The following is a 22,952-nucleotide window of genomic DNA, read 5'->3' as shown; positions in this document are numbered from 1 at the left end:
TGGCAATGTTGCTGTTAAATGGCTGCTGATTATTCTACATTACAATACTGGATACATTTCAAAAGTAATTTATGTGAGACACTCTAAGAAGACATACAATGCCAAAGAAATTGAAGCTATTTTGCTCTTAATGCTTTCCAACACAGCTTTTTTGGGATTGTGATAATTATATGATGAAATGATATGGTGAAATAGACTTTCGGAATCATTTGTTTTACGAGGCTAGAGAAACCTTGATGAAGAACCAGTTTCCAGATATTAAGCAAAGATGAAATTCACAGGAAAGGGGATGGGATGCATCACAATTGGTTAAACAACAGCAAGCTTGAGTTTTAAAAGGTTAGCAAAGCAATTCCAGTGAAAGATTCAGGGAGCTCCTTATGGCAAGAGCTTTAGGCCCTAACACCAATCTCTGCTTTAAGTCAATGTCCAGGAAGTTTGGACATGGCATCTTGTGGGAGTGGCTATCAGGAAATCAAATAATTGTCCCAAATTTGGAGTGGTAACTCAAAGCACACTGGTGTCTCAACTTTTTCCAGACTGCACCTCTTCACTAAAGTCGAACAATGTGGTGCTGGAAAAGCACAGTCGGTCAGGAAGCATCCAAGGAGCAAGAGAGTCAACGTTTCGGACATAATCCCTTCATCAGCAATGAGGCTTGTGGCCCAAGGGAACGGAGAGATAAATGGGAGGGGGGGGCAATGGGGCTGGGGGGGAATGTAGCTGAGAATGCAATAGATAGATGAAGGTGGGGGAGAAGGTGATAAATCGGAGAGGAGGGTTGTCAGATAGATGGGAAGGAAGATGGACAGGCAGGACAGATCAAGAGGGTGGTGCCGAGTTGGAAGGTTGGACCTGGGATAAGCTGGGGGAGGGTATATGAGGAAAGTGGTGAAATCCACATTGGTCCTGTATGGTTGAAGTGTCCCAACATGGAAGATGAGGTGTTCTTCCTCTCAATGTCAGGTGGTTACGGTTTGGCGATGTAGGGGGTCAAGGAACTGCGGGTCCTTGGTGGAGTGGGAGGGGAGTTAAAGCGTTCAGCTACAGGGCGGTGGGGTTGGTTGGTGCAGGTGTCCCAGAGATGTTCTCTGAAACAATCTGCAAGTTGTTGTCCTGTCTCCTCAATGCAGAGGAGACCACGTCGGGTGCAACGGATACAGGAGATGATGTGGGTAGAAGTACAGGTAAATTTCTGTTGGATGTGGTAGGATTCTTTGGGGGCTTGGGCGGAGGTGTGGGCAGGGGAAGGTGCTGGAAGGGGAGGATGGGTTAGTAGGGGGACGTGGACCTGACAAGGGAGTCGTAGAGGGAATGGTCTCTCTGAAATCCAGATGGGGGTAGGGAAGGAAATATATCCCTGGTGGTGGGGTCTATTTGCAGGTGGCGGAAATGGCAGAGGTTAATGCAATGTATCCGGAGGTTGGTGGGGAGAAAGGTGAGGACCAGGGCGGGGGGTCTGTCCCTGTTGCAAATAGATGGGTGGTGCTCAAGGGCAAAGGTGCGGGAAGTGGAAGAGATGTACTGGAGGGCATCGTCAATCACCTGGGAGGGAAAATTGTGGTCTTTGAAGGAGGCTATCTGGTGTGTTCTGTGGTGGAATCGGTCCTCCTGGGAGGAAATATGGTGGAGGCGGAGGAATTGGGAATAAGGGATAGCGTTTTTACGTGAGGCAGGGTGGGAGGATGTGTAGTCCAGGTAGCTGTGGGAGTCTGTGAGTTTGTAGTGGATGTCTATGTTGAGTTGGTCACCCAAAATGGAGATGGAGAGGTCCAGGAAGGGGATGGAGGTGTGAGATGGTCCAGGTGAACGTGAGGTCAGCGTGGAAGGTATTATTAAAGTTGATGAACGGTTCAACCTCCTCGTGGGAGCATAAGATGGTGCCAATGCAGTCAGCAATGTAGCGGAGGAAAAGGTATGGAATGGTGCTGGTGTAGCTGTGGAAGATGGACTGTTCCACATACCAGACGAAGAGGCAAGTATAGCTGGGGCCCAGGTGGGTGCCCATGGCTACCTCTTTGGTCTGGAGGAAGTGGGAGGATTGGAAGGAGAAGTTGTTGAGGGTGAGGACCAGTTACGCCAATCGAATGAGTGTCGGTGGAAGAGTACTGGTTGGGTCGGCGTGAGGGGAAGAAATGGAGGGCTTGGAGGCCTTCGTCATGGCAGATCGATGTGTACAGGGACTGGATGTCCATGGTGAAGATAAGATGTTGGGGGCTGGGGAAACAAGGGTGAAACATTGGGGAGACTTGACACTACTTTGTGGATCGAAACATTGATTCTCCTGCTTCTCGGACATGGCCTGACCTGCTGTGCTTTTCCAGCACTCTTCGACCCTGATCTCCAGCATTTGCAGTCCTCACTTGCGCCCACCTCTTGACGAAAGCCTTGATTAGGGACTTTGCAGCCTTCTGAGCTCATAAGGGAGGTCAACAATTTTCACATTGTAATCTCTGCCCCCATTTTCTTACCTTTTCTTTGCACATTTTAGTGAGCAAAATTAGGACACATGGTATTAGGGGCAAAATACTGACATGGATTGAAAATTAGTTGGCTGGCAGGAAACAGAGTGGTGATAAACGGCTCCCTTTTGAAATGGCAGGCGGTGACCAGTGGGGTACCGCAGGGATCAGTGCTGGGACCGCAGCTTTTTACAATGTACATTAATGATATAGATGAAGGTATTAAAAGTAATATTAGCAGATTTGCTGATGACACAAAGCTGGGTGGTAGGGTGAAATGTGAGGAGGATGTTAGGAGAATACAGGGTGACCTGGACAGGTTAGGTGAACAGACGGATGCATGGCAGATGCAGTTTAATGTGGATAAATATGTGGCTATCCACTTTGGTGGCAAGAACAGGAAGGCAGATTACTACCTAAATGGAGTCAAGTTAAATAAAGGGGCAGTACAATGAGATCTAGGTGTTCTTGTACATCAGTCAATGAAAGCAAGCATGCAGGTACAGCAGATAGTGAAGAAGGCTAATAGCATGCTGGCCTTCATAACAAGAGGGATTGAGTATAGGAGCAAAGAGGTTCTTCTGCAGCTGTACAGGGCCGTGGTGAGACCACACCTGGAGTACTGGGTGCAGTTCTGGTCTCCAAATTTGAGGAAAGACATTCTGGCTATTGAGGGACTGCAGCATAGGTTCACGAGGTCAATTTCCAGAATGGCGGGACTATCTTACGCTGAAAGACTGGAGCGACTGGGCTTGTATACCCTTGAGTTTAGAAGACTGAGAGGGGATCTGATTGAGACATATAAGATTATTAAAGGATTGGACACTCTGGAGGCAGGAAGCATGTTCCCGCTGATGGGTGAGTGCCGAACCAGAGGACACAGCTTAAAAATACGGGGTAGACCATTTAGGACAGAGATGAGGAGAAACTTCTTCACCCAGAGAGTGGTGGGTGTATGGAATGCGCTGCCCCAGAGGGCAGTGGAGGCTCAGTCTCTGGATACTTTCAAGAAAGAGTTGGATAAAGCTCTTAAGGATAGTGGAATCGAGGGTTATAGGGACAAGGAACAGGATACTGATTAAGGATGATCAGCCATGTTCATAGTCAATGGTGGTGCAGGCTCAAAAGGGCAGAATGGCCTACTCCTGCACCTATTGTCTATTTCAGTTTTTTTTTCCTTGTTTTTGTGTTGGTTATGAATTTGACACTCACTTCTTCTGGACCTTCTTCACTCATCCCATTCCCACTTCATTTGCCTGTCCCCCACCAATTTGATGGTCGTTCAATGTCTCCCACCTTTTGTCCAGGTAAGGTTCCCATGTTGAGTCTTACAAACCATGCCAATGGTGGAACTGGTGAAGTTTCAATTGTAATAGCAGATGAGCTAGAACTTTGAGGGACACTGGCAGTTTATAGGAGGAGAATCCTTTGGGAAGGATTAAGGTAGGTAACAGGAAATCACACTACATTAATTTTCCGCATCATACTGCTCATTAAAAATGAAAGCACAAGACTTCTGTGTACAACTGGAAAGTGAAAGGTCCTGATGAGTGCAGGACCTACCCTTAGGCAGACTACTACTACATCTTCTGCTGTATTGCAGACCTTACCTTCTGTTATTTTCCCATTCTCCCATATTTCCCTTGCTTAAAATCTTTTAAAGCTGTCTTGAACTTTGGGTGAAAGATCATCCTGTAAAGTTAATCCTGTTTCTTTCCCCTTGGATCTTGTAAAGACCAGCTGAGTAGTTCCAGCATTTTCTGTTTTTATTTCATACTTTTAGAACCTGGAATGCTTTGCTTTGTATGATTAAGGTCTGCCCTGGCACCAGACCAGAACAAAATGATGTCAGAAATGTTGCCACCTGACCCCCTCACCCATTAAAAAAAAAGACAGGAATTGAAGTGCTGCTCTGAAAAAAAACTTCATTCTCAACACACAAAAAGTTCAAAAGCAGCCAATTTCCCAACTACACATGTACTCTGCCCATTCCTCAATTACTAGGGGTCACAAGTTCAAAGTGAGACGGGAAAAGTTTAGGCGAGATTTCTGAATGGAAAGTTCTTTATGCAGAGGGTGGTGGGTGCCTGGAATGCATTGCCAGTGGAGGTGAGAGAGGTGGGCACAATAGTGTCCTTTAAGATGTATGTAAACAGATACATGAGTGGGCAGGGAGCAAAGGGATACATACTCTTGGAAAATAGGCAACAGCTTTAGATAGAGGATCTGGATTGGCACAGGCTTGGAGCGCCGAAGGGCCTGTTCATGTGCTGGAATTTTCTTTGTTCTGTATTCCACAAATGGCACCACATCACACCCAGTGGGGCAAAGACACCAGTAACCTTCCTTACAACCAAAGTCAAGAGCTGCCAGATATCCAACTAGCACAACAACTTAAATTACACGATACATGCCCACAGCCCACAGTCTACAGCTTCTACTGGTCCTGCCGGTCACCAGGTGCTCACTGCAATCAGCCATCTTGCAAAGTAAGGATCAACCCCACCCAGCCACTGAACAGGATTTAACTCTAAAATCTCAACTGCTCAGTCAAATGGAATAACTGAACTCAAAATGGAAAAGGCAGGCATGGCATCATCCCAGGAAACCCAGTGGAGAAATGTAATGATCAGAAGGTGTCCACCAGGCTGGAGGTTGGGGCAAACAGTGGCAGCCTCATTTTGGAGGGAAGAACAGAAGCAGATAATTGGAGAAGTGCATCGTAATCTCCTGTACTTCAATTCACGGACATTTACCAGCTCAATAGTCTTATTTAAATGTGCACTGTAACCTAAGTTGGGAAGTTCCTCATGTTCCAAGCCGGTACAGGTACAGTGGGCCAAATGGCCGCCTTCTGCATTTGAACACTCCTCATCCTGTCAATGTTGGCTATGTCTGCAACTTGGATTACAATGAGTACAAGGCCCAATTTAACTCATTTTCTTCACAATTGATCAATCTAAATTCAAACATACTTACCAGCTGTCAACCTTTTGCGGCTCTGTCATTTACTTCAAACTATCGATCAGCTTTTGCTGTTTTTTTTTAAGACTGGCACATGTAATAACAAAACAAAATAAAGACATTTTGTACAACCATTACCAGCAGGAGCCAGTACCCCTTGCTACTGTGCCCCAGCAGGAGCCAACATTTTCAGGAAAAGAAGATGAACAGGGGAAAAGTCAGTGCGGAAACTGGCATAATTGAAGTACTGCAATATTTTCCACTGCTCATAATTTGATATTGCAAAACTAAATAGGACAAAATATTTAAGCAGAAAGTGGTAAGAAGATAAGAACACACGATATACATTTTTCCACTGGCGTCTTTGTGCTGTGCTGAGAAACATATTTTAGCTAATTTTCTTTTCCATTGATCGCACCACAGGAACAGGAGGCCGGTCAGTTCCTCAAGCTTGTTTCACTATTCAATCAGATCTCAACTCATAATAATACAGCTAATATCGAAAAAGCAGAATTTGATTTGGCATGAGGTCCTGTTAACAGTTTCAAATGTAGAATTTCAAATGGAACATTAGTGACTTTAACAGACAGGGTGGTTACTCATTTGACTGTTCTTTCACCTCTGTGGGACCAGGATTCAATCCGCCCAGATTGATGGGCTGAATGCTTCCTTTCTGTGATAACAATCTCAACTGAAATGATTCTCAACAGCTGTCAACCGACATCCCAATGGTCAATATGCCAAATTCCTACGGATAGTTGTTACGTGTTTTCTTTTCCTTTAGAGATTTTGTAATACATACAGTTTCCCTTGGACAGGCTAGAGACCTACTCTCTTGACTGCAGCCTGGGTTGAGGTCTATGGGTATTAAATGTCATTGGTCAATGCAAAAGGGGAAATATAACAGCCTGCTTGATTGGCACCACATGCACAAACATCCACTCCCTCCACCACCAATGGTTAGCAGCAGTGTGCACTATCTACAAAACACACTGCAGAAATTCAACAAAGATACTTATCACTTTCCAAACCCAGGACCATTTCCATCTCGAAGGACAAGGAGAATGGATACATGCAAACACCTCCACAAGTTTCAAGCCACTCACCTGACTTTGAAACATACCATTGTCCCTTCAACATCGTTGGGTCAAAATCCTGGAATTCCCTCCCTAGTGGCATTCTGTGTCTATTTACAGCACATGGATTTTTTTTTGTGTGTGTGGGGGGGGGGAGGTGGTTGGAACCAAGCAGTGTACACAAGCAATCTCCCTGAGGTAACAGTGGCTGAAGGACTTGAACTGAAGGGAATTTATGTTTGCCAGGAATTGGTGTTGGAGAGACTGTTAGGTCTGAAGGTTGATATGTCCCCGGGGCCTGATGGTCTACATCCCAGGGTACTGAAGGAGGTGGCTCTAGAAATCATGGATGCGTCGGTGATTATTTTCCAGAGTTCGATAGATTTGGGATCAGTTCCTGTGGATTAGAGGGTGGCTAATGTTGTACCACTTTTTAAGAAAGGTGGGAGAGAGAAAACAGGGAATTATAGACCAGTTAGTCTGACCTCAGTGGTGGGAAAGATGCTGGAGTCTATTATAAAGGATGAAATTATGACACATCTGGATAGTAGTAACAGGTTAGGTCAGAGTTAGCATGGATTTATAAAGGGAAAATCATGCTTGACTAATCTTCTGGAATTTTTTGAGGATTTAACTCTGAAGATGGACAAGGGAGATCCAGTAGATGGAGTGTACCTGGACTTTCAGAAAGCGTTTGATAAAGTCCCACATAGGAGGTTAGTGAGTAAAACTAGGGCGCATGGTATTGGGGGCAAAGTACTAACTTGGATTGAAAGTTGGTTGGCTGATAGGAAACAAAGAGTAGTGATAAACGGCTCCATTTCAGAATGGCAGGCAGTGACCAGTGGGGTACCGCAGGGATCAGTGCTGGGACCACAGCTTTTTACAATATATGTTAATGATATAGAAAATGGTATTAGCAATAACATTAGTAAATTTGCTGATGATACTAAGCTGGGTGGCAGGGTGAAATGTGATGAGGATGTTAGGAGATTACAGGGTGACCTGGACAAGTTAGGTGAGTGGTCAGATGCATGGCAGATGCAGTTTAATGTGGATAAATGTATGGTTATCCACTTTGGTGGCAAGAACAGGAAGGAAGATTACTACCTCAATGGAATCGATATAGGTAAAGGGGCAGTACAGAGAGATCTGGGTGTTCTTGTCCACCAGTCAATGAAGGTAAGCATGCAGGTACAGCAGGTAGTGAAGAAGGCTAATAGCATGCTGGCCTTCATAACAAGAGGGATTGAGTATAGAAGCAAAGAGGTTCTTCTACAGCTGTACAGGGCCGTGGTGAGACCACACCTGGAGTACTGGGTGCAGTTCTGGTCTCCAAATTTGAGGAATGACATTCTGGCTATTGAGAGAGTGCAGCGTAGGTTCACGAGGCCAATTCCTGGAATGGCGGGACTACCTTACACTGAAAGACTGGAGCAACTGGGCTTGTATACCCTTGAGTTTAGAAGACTGAGAGGGGATGTGATTGAGACATAAGATTATTAAAGGATTAGACACTCTGGAGGCAGGAATCATGTTCCGGCTGATGGGTGAGTGCCGAACCAGAGGATACAGATTAAAAATACGGGGTAGACCATTTAGGACAGAGATGAGGAGAAACTTCTTCACCCAGAGAGTGGTGGCTGTGTGGAATGCTCTGCCCCAGAGGGCAGTGGAGGCCCAGTCTCTGGATTCATTTAAGAAAGAGTTGGATAGAGCACTCAAGGATTGTGGAATCAAGGGTTATGGAGATAAGGCAGGAACAGGATACTGATTAAGGAAGATCAGCCATGATCATATTGAATGGTGGTGCAGGCTCAAAGGGCAGAATGGCCTACTCCTGCACCTATTGTCTATTGTGATTGAGGAGAAGGTAGAGATTAAGTCAGCTAAGTTGAACAGGCAGGGCCAGGTTAATAAACACATTGGGACTGCCAGTCTGAAGGGTCTTTCTTTCAGTGCAAGGAGTATAACAGATAAGATAGAGTTTGGGAGAAGATTTGTAACTCGGGTGCTCGTTGTTGTGGTTCTGTTCCCTTCACAGAAGCGCTTCACAGGAGGCTCCCAAGCACTGAGAATGTCACCTAGACTGGGGACGAAACGTTTGCAAGACAAATTCCCAGCTCGGCGAAGAGAACCACAACAGATAAGATAGAAGAGTTTCAATCGTGGATTAGTACATAGGCCGTACTTGATTTTGTATTGGGGAATGAATCTAGTCATGTGATTCAGTAGGGGAGTATTTTGGGAACAGTGATCATAATGCTATAGGTTTTAAAATAGTTTCGGATAAGGATAAGACTGGTCCCTGGGTAAGAAAACTAAACTGGTTAAAGGCTAATTGCAACAGTATTAAGCAGGAAGTGCAGAAATGAGAATGGGGGTGGCTGTCTGAGGGTAAATCTGAGATAAAGGAGTCTTTTAAAGGCCTCTTGATCAGAGTTCAGGACCAGCATTTGGCTCCAGGAAATGCAGGACAGACAGCTTAATGTTCCAGGGTATAGATGCAATAGGAAAGATAGAAAGGTGGGACAAGAGAGGAGCGAGAGTGGCACTTTTGGTTAGGATAATATTATGGCTGTACTTAAGGAAGATATTCCTGTGAGTGCGTCCAATGGGTGGACCTGAGAAGTAAGAAAGGGATGATCACCTTATTGGGGTTGTATTATAGGCCCTCCAATAGTCAATGGGAAATTTAGAAACAAATTTTTAAGGAGATCTCACATCTCTCGAAGAATGATAGGGTTGTAATGGTAGGAGATTTTAACTTTCCAAACATAGACTGGGACTGCCAGAGTGTTAAGAGCTTAGATGAAGAGAAATTTGTTAAGTGTGTACAAGAAAATGTTCTTCTTCAATATGTGAATACACCTACTAGAGAAGGAGCAAAACCTGACCTTCTCTTGGGAAATAAGACAGGGCAAGTGACTGAGGTGTCAGTGGTGGAGCACTCTGGGGCCAGTGATCACAATTCTATTAGTTTTAAAGCATGATCTTAACCTCCACAACTACCTGATGAAGGAGCAGTGCTCCAAATGGCAGTGTTTCCAAATAAACCTGGTGTTGTGTGACTTTTAGCCTTAAAAGTAGTTATGGAAAAGGACAGCCCTGATCAAAAAGTTCAAGTTCTAAACTGGAGGTAAGCCAATTTTGATGGTATTAGGTAAGAATTTTCAAAAGTTGATTGGGAGATGCTATTTGCAGGTCAAGGTATGGCTGGAAAATGGAAGGCCTTCAAAAATGAGATAAGAGTCCAGAGGCAGTACGTTCCCACTAGTGTGAAGGAAAAGGCTGGGAGGTGTTGGGAATTCTGGACGACTAGAGAAATTGAGACTCTGGTCAAGAAAAAGGAGGCATGTGGCAGGTTATAGACAGCTGGGATCGAGTGACTTCCTCAAGGAGAAATGGGCAGTAGGAGTATAGTCAAGAGGGAAATCAGGAGGGCAAAAAGGGGACATGAGATGGCTTTGGCAGATAGGGTTAAGGGGAATTCAAAGAGATTCTACAAATACATTAAGGGAAAAAGGGTAACTACAGGGAGAATGGGGCCCTTCGAGATCAACAAGACAGTCTTATGTGTGGAAATGAAGAAGGTTGGTGAGATAATAAATGAGTATTTTTGTAGAGAAAGATACAGAAGCTAGAGCACTTGCAGAAATAAATAGTGATCATTTTGAAAAGTGTACTGAGATGATGGTGCTGGACATCTTAAAACACATCTGATCAGGTACATCCCAGAACTTTGTGGGAGAGTAGGGAAATGATTGCTGGGGCCCTTGCTGAGATAGCTGGATCATCGGAAGCTATGGGTCAGGTGCTCAAGGACTAGAGAGAGTGACTAATGTGGTGCAATTATTTAAGAACTGAAAATGTGTTGCTGGAAAAGCGCAGCAGGTCAGGCAGCATCCAAGGAACAGGAGAATCGACGTTTCGGGCATAAGCCCTTCTTCAGGAATCACTTTCTCCTCGAAATCTCAAGCATCTGCAGTCCTCACTTTCTCCTCAATTATTTAAGAAAGCAGGGAAGGAAAAGCCAGGGAATTATAGACCGGTGAGTCTGACATCAGTTGTGGATAAGTTCCATAGAATCCATAGCGTGAAAACAGGCTATTCAGTCCAAATTCACCCTCCAAACAGAATCCCACGCAGACCCATCTCCCTGCCCTTTCCCTGTAACCCTACATTTCCCATGCCTACATATGCCTGAACACTATAGGCAATTAAGCATGGCCAGTGCACTGAACTTGCACATCTTTGGACTTCTGTTGGTGTGGATTCTGAGGGACAGGATTCACATGTATTTGGAAAGGCTTGGGAAATTGTGTCTCACTAACTTGGCTGAGTGTTTTGGAGAAGTAACAAAGAGGATTGATGAAGGCAGACCGGTAGATGTTATCTATATGGACTTCAGTAAGGCTTTCGACAAGGTTCCCCATTGTAGACTGGTTAGCAAGGTTAGATCTCAGAGTACAGGGAGAACTAGCCATTTGGATACAAAATGGGCTTGAAGGTAGGAGACAGGATGGTGGTGAAGGGTTGGTTTTCGGATTGTGATCAGCAGTATGCCGCAAGGATCGGTGCTGGATCCACTGCTTTTTGTCATTTACATAAATGATTTGAATGCGACCATAGGAGGTATGGTTAGTAAATTTGCAGATGACACAAAACTTTGTGGCGTATGGACAGTAAATAATATTATCTTAAAGTAACCAGATGCGCCAATGGGTGTCAGATGAAGTTTAATTTAAATAAATGTGGATACTGCATTTTGGAAAGGCAAATCAGGGCAGGACATATTTACTTAAGGGTAATATCCTCGGGAGTGTTGCTGAATAAAGAAACCTTGGAGTGCAGGTTCATAGTTCCTTGAAAGTAGAGTCTTAGGTAGATAGGATAGTGAAGAAAATGTTTGGTATGCTCTCCTTTATTTGTCAGAGCATTGAATATAGGAGTTGCAAGGTCATGTTGCAGCTATACTCAATTTTTGTCATATCTATTTATACTGCAGTCTATGATCTTCAGTGTTTCAATTTATACTTCTATGTCACCTCATTACTTCCATCTCCAGAGTCTCCCTTCGATTTTTATACTCACTTTCTCTTTCTTGATTGATCTTTAAAATATTATGTTCACTATTCCCCAAGGGTTCAGCCATACTCACACCAGTACCCTAGTGATCCCTGTCCCTAGTAGCTCTCTGCATCATATTTGACTCAGAGTTTTCATCTATATCCCATCAGGATTGCCTATTTTCACATCTATAACATTACCCAAATTTTGCCTGTTTCAGCTAATCTGATGCCAAAAACTCATTTTAATGCCTTAGTTATTTCCAAATGGGACTATTCAAACGTACTGCAGGCCAGTCTGCCACCATCCATCTTCCATAAACCTGAGGCCATTCCAAATTCTGCTGTTACTGTCTCAACTGACAGCAGTTTTGGAGTCTCATGACTCAATTAATTCTTTATTTTCAGATACTCGTTCTTATTTTTAAATCACTCTAGCTTTGCCCTTCCCCTTCTTTGTAATTTCCTCCAGTTCCAGAACTCTTTCAGATACCTGTACTCTTTTAGGTTTTGCCTCATGAACATCTCAAGTTTTAATCGCTCCACCACTCGTGGTCACTTTTTCACCTGCCTGGATCCTAAGCTCTGGAATATCCCTTCCTCAAGCTCTCTGCCTCTCGACCTTGCTCCCCTCCTCTAAAATAGTCCTCACAAATCTACCTCTTTGACCAAGTTTCTGGTCATCTGACCTAATACTTCTTATGTGCTTTAGTGCGATGTCTTTTTTTACAATCCTCCTGAGGGGCAATTTATTACATTAAACATTATTGCACAAATACAAGCTGTTTTTGTTGCAGCTGTTGGAATTCTGTCTCTCCCCTTACTGGCATCCGGACATACTGTTTGTAGAAGAAACTCTGCACACGTTGCAGGAATTCAATCCTCTATCTTCCATACTTCCTCCCTGTGTCAATTAATAAGAGGGCAATTTCAAATCTCTGCAAACAATACCTTTGTTACTTCCTTACTCTGTTTACTGAGTTCCTCTTCCATTGCCCTTCCATAATTGGAAGGTCTGGAGAAAAGTCCCACTAATGTAACAGACTCTTTTTAACTTTAATCTCAATTTCTGCTCAAACTACTTGTGTACACTGGTACTCTACACAAAGCACATTTTCCCACCTTCACTAACGCTGTTACTCCTCCTCCATTTTTCTTAACTACTCTGTCTCTCCTAAAACAAAAATTTACACACGTGTTTATTTTTCATTCCTGCTCAGTTTGGAGCCAAGTTTCTGTTCGTATTGTTCAATCTATATCTTCTTGTGACATCACTACTTCTAACGCCTCGTGTTTACTTCCCACACTCAGGAATCTTGCAATACAGGCCCTTTGTTTTTTCCAAGCTACACCTTTTCCCCTTGAGGATTCTGCCCAAGGGAACAACTGTGTCCTGCTGAAAACAGATCAATTCGATTTTCTACCTCTACTTTATTCCTCCTGCATGCAAGTTCCTTTTGCAGAGAAGTGTTCACCCACATTTATCTCATCAGTTTCTACACTCTTGAATTTTCCCGTTACTTTTATTCACAATATTTATTTCATTAGCCCCCTTTCTGATGAGCTGGACTTCATCCTGTGAAATACCTTCTACCTTCCACAGAGCCACAATGCCCCACAAACACAAACTTAGTTCCTCACCCCAGCTCTGTAAACCATACTTTAGTGGTCTGGATCTTCTGATCCATTGTCTCACAAAAATAACACAAACGTTCTAGATCAAACAGCGTTTTGATTTCAAAGTTTTCATCCTGGTTTTCAAATCCCTCTATGGCCTTACTCCCCAGCTTCTCCATAGTTTCTTCCAGCTGCACAATAGTCAGGTATTTGTGCTCCTGTAATTCTGTCCTCTTGTGTATTCCCAATTCTAAATGGGAAAACAGGAAGGCAGATTATTACCTGAATGGCGATAGATTGGGAAAGGAGATTGTTCCTTGAGACTTGGATGCAGCAGGTCACAAAGGTGGCAAATGTTGTTGTCCTTTGTAGTCAGAGGATTCAAGTACAGGAGCAGGGATGTCCTGCTGCAATTGCTTAGGGCCTTGGTGAGACCACGCTTGGAATGCTGTGCTCAGTTTTGGTCTCCTTATCTGAGGGAGGATGTTCTAGATATTGAGGGAATGCAACAAAGATTTACTAGACTGATTCCTGGGACGGCAAGCCAGACATATGGCCTATCCCATATTCTTAGACAGTGACTGAGGTCTGCATCTGTTATTCTCTTTCACACACACACAGTATTAAGCAAGATTGAGTTAGTTAGGACTATATTCACTGGAATTAGAAGAATGACTGGTAATCTCACAGAAATCTATAAAATTCAAACAAGGGCTCGACAGTATAAACACAGGAAGATTGTTCCCATGAATGGGAGCCCAGAACCAGAGGGTAGGCTGTTTAGGGCTGAGATGAGGAGAAATTTCTTGACCCAGAGAGTGGTGAGCGTGTGGAATTCACGATCACAGAGTGGTTGAGGCCAAAACATTGAATATTTTCGAGAAGGAGTGAGAAAAAATTCGTAGGACTAACAGGATCAAAGTTATGGGGAAAAATCAAGACCAGGAAATCGAGTTGGAAGATCAGCCATGATCATATTAAATAGTAAAACAGATGCAAAGGGCCAAATGGCCCACTCCTGCTGTTATTTTCCTGGTTCTAATTGGTGGTCATACTTTCAGCTTCCAGGCTTCATGATTTTCTCCTGACATTTCTTCACCTCGCTTTCCTTCATTAAGACACTCTGTAAAACTACCTCTCTGACCAAGTCTTTGGTGACTTAGTTTATTATCTTTTTGTGTGTGTCTTAGTACTATATATTTTTTTTTTTAACTTAAATGCCTTTTTCATGACATTGAGTGCGTCCAATGGGTGGACCTGAGAAGTAAGAAAGGGATGATCAGCATCTTTGAGGTCCTGGTTCCTCCTCCTTCACTCAATTTCCAGGATATGTGGTCTTTCCTATACCCATGGTGCCCACATGAAGTGCATCTCTGTTCCTGTAGAAACCAAACCACAAAACTCGGGCGACCGACTCAACACGGACATTTACTATAAACTGACCGACTCCCACAGCTACCTAGACTATACCTCCTCCCACCCTGCCCCCTGTAAAAACACCATCCCATATTCCCAATTCCTTCGTCTCCGCCGCATCTGCTCCCAGGAGGACCAGTTCCAATACCGTACAACCCAGATGGCCTCCTTCTTCAAAGACCGCAATTTCCCCTCAGACGTGATCGACAATGCTCTCCACCGCATCTCCTCCACTTCCCGCTCCTCCGCCCTTGAACCCCGCCCCTCCAATCGCCACCAGGACAGAACCCCACTGGTCCTCACCTACCACCCCACCAACCTCCAGATACATCGTATCATCCGTCGTCATTTCCGCCATTTCCAAACGGACCCCACCACCAGGGATATATCTCCCTCCCCTCCCCTATCAGCGTTCTGAAAAGACCACTCCCTCCGTGATTCCCTCGTCAACACCCCCCACCAACCCAACCTCCACTCCCAGCACCTTCCCCTGCAACCGCAAGAAATGCAAAACTTGCGCCCACACCGCCCTCCTCACTTCCCTCCAAGGCCCCAAGGGATCCTTCCATATCCTTCACAAATTCACCTGCACGTCCACACACATCATTTATTGCATCCGCTGCACCCGATGTGGCCTCCTCTATATTGGGGAGACAGACCGCCTACTTGCAGAACGTTTCAGGGAACACCTCTGGGACACCCAGACCAACCAACCCAAACACCCCGTGGCTCAACACTTCAACTCCCCCTCCCACTCCACCAAGGACGTGCAGGTCCTTGGACTCCTCCATCGCCAGACCATAGCAACACGATGGTTGGAGGAAGAATTCCTCATCTTCCACCTAGGAACCCTCCAACCACAAGGCATGAACTCAGACTTTTCCAGTTTCCTCATTTCCCCTCCCCCCACCTTGTCTCAGTCAAATCCCTTGAACTCAGCACTGCCTTCCTAATCTGCAATCTTCTTCCTGACCTCTCCGCCCCTACCCCGGCCTATCACCCTCACCTGACCTCCTTCCACCTATCGCATTTCCAACGCCCCTCCCCCAAGTCCCTCCTCTCTACCTTTTATCTTAGTCTGCTTGGCACACCTTCCTCATTCCTGAAGAAGGGCTTATGCCCGAAACGTCGATTCTCCTGCTCCTTGGGTGCTGCCTGACCTGCTGCACTTTTCCAGCAACACATTTTCAGCTCTGATCTCCAGCATCTGCAGTCCTCACTTTCTCCTCAAATGAAGAAAATAGCCAACAATATGGCACTTTCAATGGAAAGTCATGCAGTATGTTCATGGCTGACCTTCAGCTTCAACTCCACTTTCCTGCTTCCTCTCCATATCCTTTGACTTCGTAAGAGACCAAAAATCTCTAAGCCCAGCATTAACTATCTTACAACTGTATACCTGCAACAGGATGTCTTTATGCCTGAAGAAAGAAGTTGGGTCATGAATTGGAAGGTGATTCAGACATACAGGAGGATTTGACCATCACTTCCCTCATGGCAAAGCCTGAGGCAAACAGTAGGCATACAAGTCCAACCCTCTTTAGCAATACAAGAACACAAGAACTAGGTGATATGCTGAGCACAAAGAACTTTTCGCAGATTAAACATTATGTGCTGTTAAAAATGAACTAATTGGAACAGCAACAGGTGAATTCAGCATTTTAAGCTGACTAACCTGCGCTAACTGCAGGCTTGTTATCTTATCGAGTACAGCACTAGTCCTCACTGCAGAGCTAGGTTTCTCTTTCAGTAAAACTACTAAGAGACTCTCAGATCTTTGAAGTGGCTGGGAGTAAAACATCAAAAATCTAGTGTCACAAGACTTTCATTACCTTTCGCTTTTATCAAGCAGAATTGTCAAATTGGAAATCAGTCATATGTCTCAGATTAGTTTAGAATATGCTTTTGTGCTAAATTTGCAACAGTACTCAGAAAATCAATGAATACAGCTGGTGTACAAAGTGGAAAATATTTACCCCAATGTTCTTGTGCTACTTTTTTGAGGTTTCAGTTAAAGCACATTCATGGGGCAGAATAAAGGATGGAATCTGGCCATACTCGGTGTTGACACCAGCTCTTCCGTTGACGAACACTGACATCTTCTAACCTCAATTAGCATAAATACTTGACAAAGTAGAAGAAAAATACATTTTGTGCCACAAACCTTTCTTGCCAGTCCCAAGGCAATGTAGCATTTTTCACCTGGGTCAACGATCTCTACTTCAAAGTAATGGCTTCTGGTGCTGAGGGGATATCTTGCTTGTGCGAGTCCAACGTCCATGATACTCTTCCCTTTGCCGCTATATTCTAATAGCTGGAGACAAACCAAGAAAGAAGAAAGTGGAAAATTGACTGAGGATACAAAAATCAGCAAATTTAAACACAATTGTTCCGGTTCCATTTATTTGCAACTTTGATAAAATGCAGAGCCTCAAATAGGAAGCTTTCATAATGTCCCTTTCAAGAACCCTTTCTCTTCTGGATTACAGTTCCACAGGTTCTCCTCTTTTTAAGTGAAGTAGCCATTTTTCACAGGTGAGTCTAGATTATAATCAACATGATCTTGCCCTTGCTTTGCATTCACACTTTCCAGTGGCTGGTTCTTGCAGTGTTAGGTGAGTAGGAACCCAGCCGAACTGTATTGCCCCTATCACTGCCCTGAGATGAGATCCACAGGAATCTTCTGGAGGAGATTTCATGAGGTTAACAGTTAGCTCAGTGGTTAGCACTGCGGCCTCACAGTGCCAGGAACCCGGGTTCGATTCCATCCTCAGGTCAATATCTGTGTGGAGTTTGCGCTTTTCAGTGTCTGTATGGATTTCCTATGGGTGCTCTGGATTCCTCCCACAGTTCAAAAATGTGCAAGTTAGGTGGATTGGCCATGCTAAATTGCCCAGAGTGTCCAGGGATGTGCAGGTTCAGTGGATTAGGAGCAAGTGAGGATTGCAGATGCTGGAGATCAGAGTCGAGAGAGTGCTGCTGGAAAAGCACAGCCAGTCAGGCAGCATCTGAAGGGCAGGAGAATCGACGTTTCGAGCATAAGCTCTTCATCAGGAGTGAGGCTTGTGAGGCTGAGAGATAAGGGGGGGGGGGAAGAATACAAAAGGTAAATGAAGGTGGGGGAGAAGGTGATAGGTTGGAGAGAAGGGTGGGGCGGAGAGGTGAGATGGAAGATTGACAGGTAGGACAGATCAAGAGAACAATGCTGAGTTGGAAGGTTGGATCTCGGATAAGATGGGGGTAGGGGAAATGAGGATACTGGCGAAAACTACGTTGATCCCATGTGGTTGGAGGGTCCCAAGACAGAAAATGAGACGTTCTTCCTCCAGGCATCGGGTGGTAATGGAGTGGAAGGTGAGGACCAGGGGGTTTTGTCCTTGTTGCGGTTGCAGATGTGTGGGAAGTGGATGAGATGCATCATCGACCACATGGGAGGGGAAATTGCAGTCTTTGAAGAAGGCGACCATCTGGTGTGTTCTATGGTGGAATTGGTCCTCTTGGGAGCAGATGCAACAGAAGAATTGGGAATAAGGGATAGCGTTTTTACAGGAGGCAGGTTGCGAGCAAGTTTAGTCCAGTAGCTGTGGGAGTCGGTGGGTTTGTAGTGGATGCCAGTGTTGAGTCCGTCAACGTTAATGAAGATGGAGAAGTCCAGGAAAGACAGGGAGGTGTGCACGATGGTCCAGGAACTTAAGGTTGGGGTGGAACGTGTTAGTGAAGTTGATGAACTGTTGAATCTCCTCGTGGGAGCATGAGGTGCAGCAATATAGTCATCGATGTAACAGAGGAAAGGTGGGGAATGATGCGGATGACAGTGCGGTATTTCCCTCCCCACCCCAATCTACATTGCATCATTCTCAGACATTTCGACCACCTACAAACAGATCTGACCACCAGGGATACATTTCCCTCCACACCCCAATCTGCATTCCATAAAGGTCCACAGTTATACCAGCAGCATTCCCCACCTTTTCCTCTGCTACATCAAGGACTATATTGGCGTAATCTTGTGTTTCCACAGGGAGGTTGAACAGTTCATCAACTTCACCGTTACCTTCCACCCTGACTTCAAATTCACCTGGACCATCGCGGACACCTCTCTCCCCTTCCTGGACCTCCCCATCTCCATTAACAGTGACCGACTCAGCACGGATATCAACTACAAAGCCACCAGCTCCCACAGCTACCTGGATTACACCTCCTCCCACCCTGTCTCCTGTAAAAATGCTATCCCTTATTCCAAATTCCACCACCTCTGCCACATCTGCTCTCAGAAGGACCAATTCTATCTCAGAACATACAAGATGGCCTCCTTCTACAAAGACCATAATTTTCCCTCCCACGTGCTGGAGGGCATCTTTAACTACATCTCCTCTACTTCCCGAACCTCCGCCCTCGAACCGCACCCCTCCAACCGCAACAAGGACAAAACCCCCTTGGGTCCTCACCTTCCACCCCACCAAACTCCGGATACATTGCATCATCCTCCGCCATTTCTACCACCTACAAACAGACCCCACCACCTGGGATATATTTCCGTCCCCACCCTTATCTGTGTTCCGTAAAGACCAATCCCTCCAGGACTCCTTTGTCAGGCCCACACCTGCCCTCCCCAACCACCTTCCCGCACCCCCGCACCCCCCACCCCCCGCCAGTATCTTCCCCTGCCATCGCAAGAATTGCAAAATGCCCCTCACCTCCAAGCAAAGTCCCAAAGGCTCCTTCCATGTCCGTCAGAGATTTACCTGTACTTTCACTTGGGCCATTTAACGTATCTGTTGCTCCCAATGCGGTCTCCTCTCCACTGGGGAGAAAGGATACCTACTTGCGGAATGTTTCAGAGAACATCTCCAGGACACACACATGGAACAACCCCACCGCCCTGTAGCTGAACACTTTAACTCAGTCTCTCACTCCCCCAAGGACCTGCAGGTCCTGGGCCTCCTCCATCATCAAACACTAACCACCCGACACCTGGAGGAAGAACGCCTCATCTTCCGTCTTGGGACACTTCAACCACGCAGGGTCAATGTGCATTTCACCCAGTTTCCTCATTTCCCCTCCCCCCACCTGATCCCAGACCCAGCCTTCCAACTCGGCACCACCCTCGTGATCTGTTCTACCTGACCATCTTTCTTCCCATCTAGTCACTCCACCCTCCTCTCTGACCTATCACCTTCACACCCACGTTCAGCTCCCTCCCCCTCCCCTCCATCCCCCACACCCCGTTTCCCATTTATCTCTCAGCCCCCTTGGCCCACAAGCCTCATTCCTGATGAAGAGCTGACGTTTTGCAATAGGATTTTTACAAGTACACTTTTGCCTGTTCTCTGTAGCCCTGACGGTAGTTATCAAACTCCTTTTTGAATTCCTCAATTGAATCAGCCTCGACCAAACGTTCAGACAATGCTTTCCAGATTCTCACCAGTTGCTGTATGAAACTGTTTATTCTTATGTTATCTTTGCTTTTTTTTTCCAATCACCCTCAGACTATGTTCCCCGGTTCTTGATCATTCTACACATGGAAATAGTTCCTTTGGATCTATTCTGTCCAGACGCCTTATAGCACTTGGATCAAATTTCCTCTCAACCTTATTTTCTCGAAGGACAACATTTCCAGCTTCCCCAATCTGTCCACGTAACTGAGGTTCCTCATCATTTAATAGGGAGGCAATGGCCTAGATGTATTATTGCAGGACTATTAGTCCTGAAATCGAGCCAATGTTCTGGGACCTGGGCAGATGGTGGAATTCACATTCAGTCTTGAAAAATCTGGAATTAAGATTCGACTGATGACCATGAAATCACTGTGAATTGTTGGAAAAACCTATGGTTCACTCATGTCCTTCAGAAAAGGAAATCTGCCATCCTCACCTGGTCTGGCCTCCATGTGATTCCAGACCCACAACAATATGGTTGACGATCAACTGCCCTCTGAAATAGCCCAGTAAGTTATTCAGTTGTATCAATCACTGTGAAGTCTCAACTAAGAAATGAAACCAGATGGACCACTTGGCATTGGCTCAGGCACTGGGAAACACAACAGCAGAAACAGTCCTGTCCTCCTTGCAAGTCATCCTTACGAACATTTGGGGCGAGTGTGAAACTGGAGAGCTGTCTCACAGCCTAGTCAATTAAATGCCTGACAAAGTCACACACACAGAATCACACCTTCCAGACACCACCACCACCATCCCTGGATATGTCCTGTCCCACTGGCAGGACAGACTCAACAGAGGTGGTGGCAATGTGATATGCAATCAGGAGGAAACGTCCCTGGGAGTCCTGAACATTGACCCTGGCCACGGGCAAGGAAACCTCCTGCTGGTTATCACGTACCATCATCCCTCCACTGATGAATCATTACTCCTCCTGTTATGCACCAGACCAAACCCCCTCAAAATATATTCAGAAGATAATCTAGACCCTAATGTTTTCTTATTTTAAAGATAAGTGTAAAGATGTTGCAATCCAATGCAATTTGATTGGTCAAATTATTTGATATGAAGCAAAACACACTTCATTTTTACACTGGAGGCCTGTGACTGGTGGAGTGCCTCAGGGTTCGGTGTTGGGTCCATTGTTGTTTGTTATCTATATCAATGATTTGGATGAAAATGTACAAGGCATGATTAGTATCGTGGACAGTGAGGAAGGTTGTCAGAAATTGCAGCAGGACCTTGATTAGTTGGGAAAGTGAGCCGAGAAATGGCAAATGGACTTTAATATTGATAAGTATGAGGACATGCATTTTGGAAAGTCAAATCAAGGTAGGGGTTTCATGGTGAATGATAGGGCCTGAAGGAGTGCAGTGGGACAGAGAGAGTTGGTGTTCAGGTGTATGGTTCTCTGAAAGTGGAGTCCCAGGTAGACAGGGCAGTGAAGGAGGCTTTTAGCACACTGGCCTTCATCAGTCAGGGCACTGAGTATAGAAATTGGGAAGTTATGTTGCAGTTGTACAGGAGGTTGGCAAGGCCAAACCTGGAGTATTATGTTCAGTTTTGGTCACCTTGCTATCGGAAGGATGTTATTAAACTGGAAAGAATGCCAAAGAAATTTACAAGGATGTTGCCAGGACTCAAGGAACTAAGTTATTGGGAGAAGTTGGACAAACTAGGACTTTTTCCTTTAGAGTGTAGAAAGCTTAGGCAGGATGTTATCGAAGTGTATAAGATCATGGGAGGCATGTAAAGGTTGAATGCATTCAGTCGTTTTCCCAGAATTGGTGAATCAAGGACAAGAGGCGGGGTGGCATGGGTGGCTCAGTGGTTAGCACTGCTGCCTCACAGCACCAGGGACCTGGGTTCAATTCCCGCCTCAGGTGACTGTCTGTGTGGAGTTTGCACATTCTCCCTGTCTGTGTGTGGGTTTCCTCCGGGTGCTCCGGTTTCCTCCCACAGTCCGAAGATGTGCAGGTCAGGTGAATTGGCCATGCTAAATTGCCCACAATGTGCAGGGATGTGTAGGTTAGGTGGATTACTCATGGGTAAATGTAGAGAGGTACGAAATGGGTGGAGGTGGGATTCTCTGAGGGTCGGTGTGGACTTGGTGGGCCTAATGGCCTATTTCCACACTGTAGGGATTGTATGATTCTGTAATAGAGGGCATCAGTTTAAGGTTAGAGGGGAAAGAATAAAAGGGAACCCGAGAGGCAACTTTTCTTTTACGCAAAGGGTGGTCCGCATACAGAATGAGCTGCCAATAGAAGTGGTTGAGAAGAGTACATTGTGGGCGGCACGGTGGCACAGTGGTTAGCACTGCTGCCTCACAGCGCCTGAGACCCGGGTTCAGTTCCCGCCTCAGGCGACTGACTGTGTGGAGTTTGCACGTTCTCCCCGTGTCTGCGTGGGTTTCTCCGGGTGCTCCGGTTTCCTCCCACAGTCCAAAGATGTGCAGGCCAGGTGAATTGGCTATGCTAAATTGCCCATAGTGTTAGGTAAGGGGTAGATGTAGATGTAGGGTATGGGTGGGTTACGCTTCGGCGGGGCGGTGTGGACTTGTTGGGCCGAAGGGCCTGTTTCCATACTGTAAGTAATCTAATCTAATCTAATTAACAACGTTTAAAAAAGGCATTTGGACAATTCCATGGATAGGAAAGGTTTGGGCCAAGTGCAGGGAAACGGGGTTAGCGTGGATGGATAGTTTGGTCGGCCTGGACAATACAGTTAAAATACAGACAAAATAAAAATAAAAGAATTGACTTAATTCTACTGAAAAGTTTCACAAAATAATAGATTTATTAACTACCAGTTAATTGTTCCAATATAGTGACATCCCATAAACACATCCTTGACAAAGGCAAGTTCAAAAACAATATATATGACAGGCAATTCTCCACTCCAGGAGGA

The 22,952-nt window shown here is 45.3% G+C and overlaps 1 protein-coding gene across 4 annotated transcripts in view; it reads right to left on the bottom strand.

Moving 5' to 3' along the window:
- Positions 1-22,952, bottom strand: part of spryd3 (SPRY domain containing 3) — a 371,797-nt gene that overhangs the window by 191,549 nt on the left and 157,296 nt on the right. For all 4 annotated transcript variants that reach the window (XM_072567352.1, XM_072567351.1, XM_072567354.1 and 1 more), the window contains exon 7: positions 16,769-16,918. In XM_072567352.1, the coding sequence (XP_072423453.1) occupies positions 16,769-16,918 (150 nt within the window). The remainder of the gene's footprint in view (positions 1-16,768; positions 16,919-22,952) is intronic.

Source organism: Chiloscyllium punctatum, chromosome X (assembly GCF_047496795.1).
Source record: "Chiloscyllium punctatum isolate Juve2018m chromosome X, sChiPun1.3, whole genome shotgun sequence".
In the NCBI taxonomy this organism is placed as follows: Eukaryota; Metazoa; Chordata; class Chondrichthyes; order Orectolobiformes; family Hemiscylliidae; genus Chiloscyllium; species Chiloscyllium punctatum.
The sequence above is the reverse complement of the archived record's forward strand: the minus strand, read 5'-3'. Positions and strand labels throughout refer to the sequence as shown.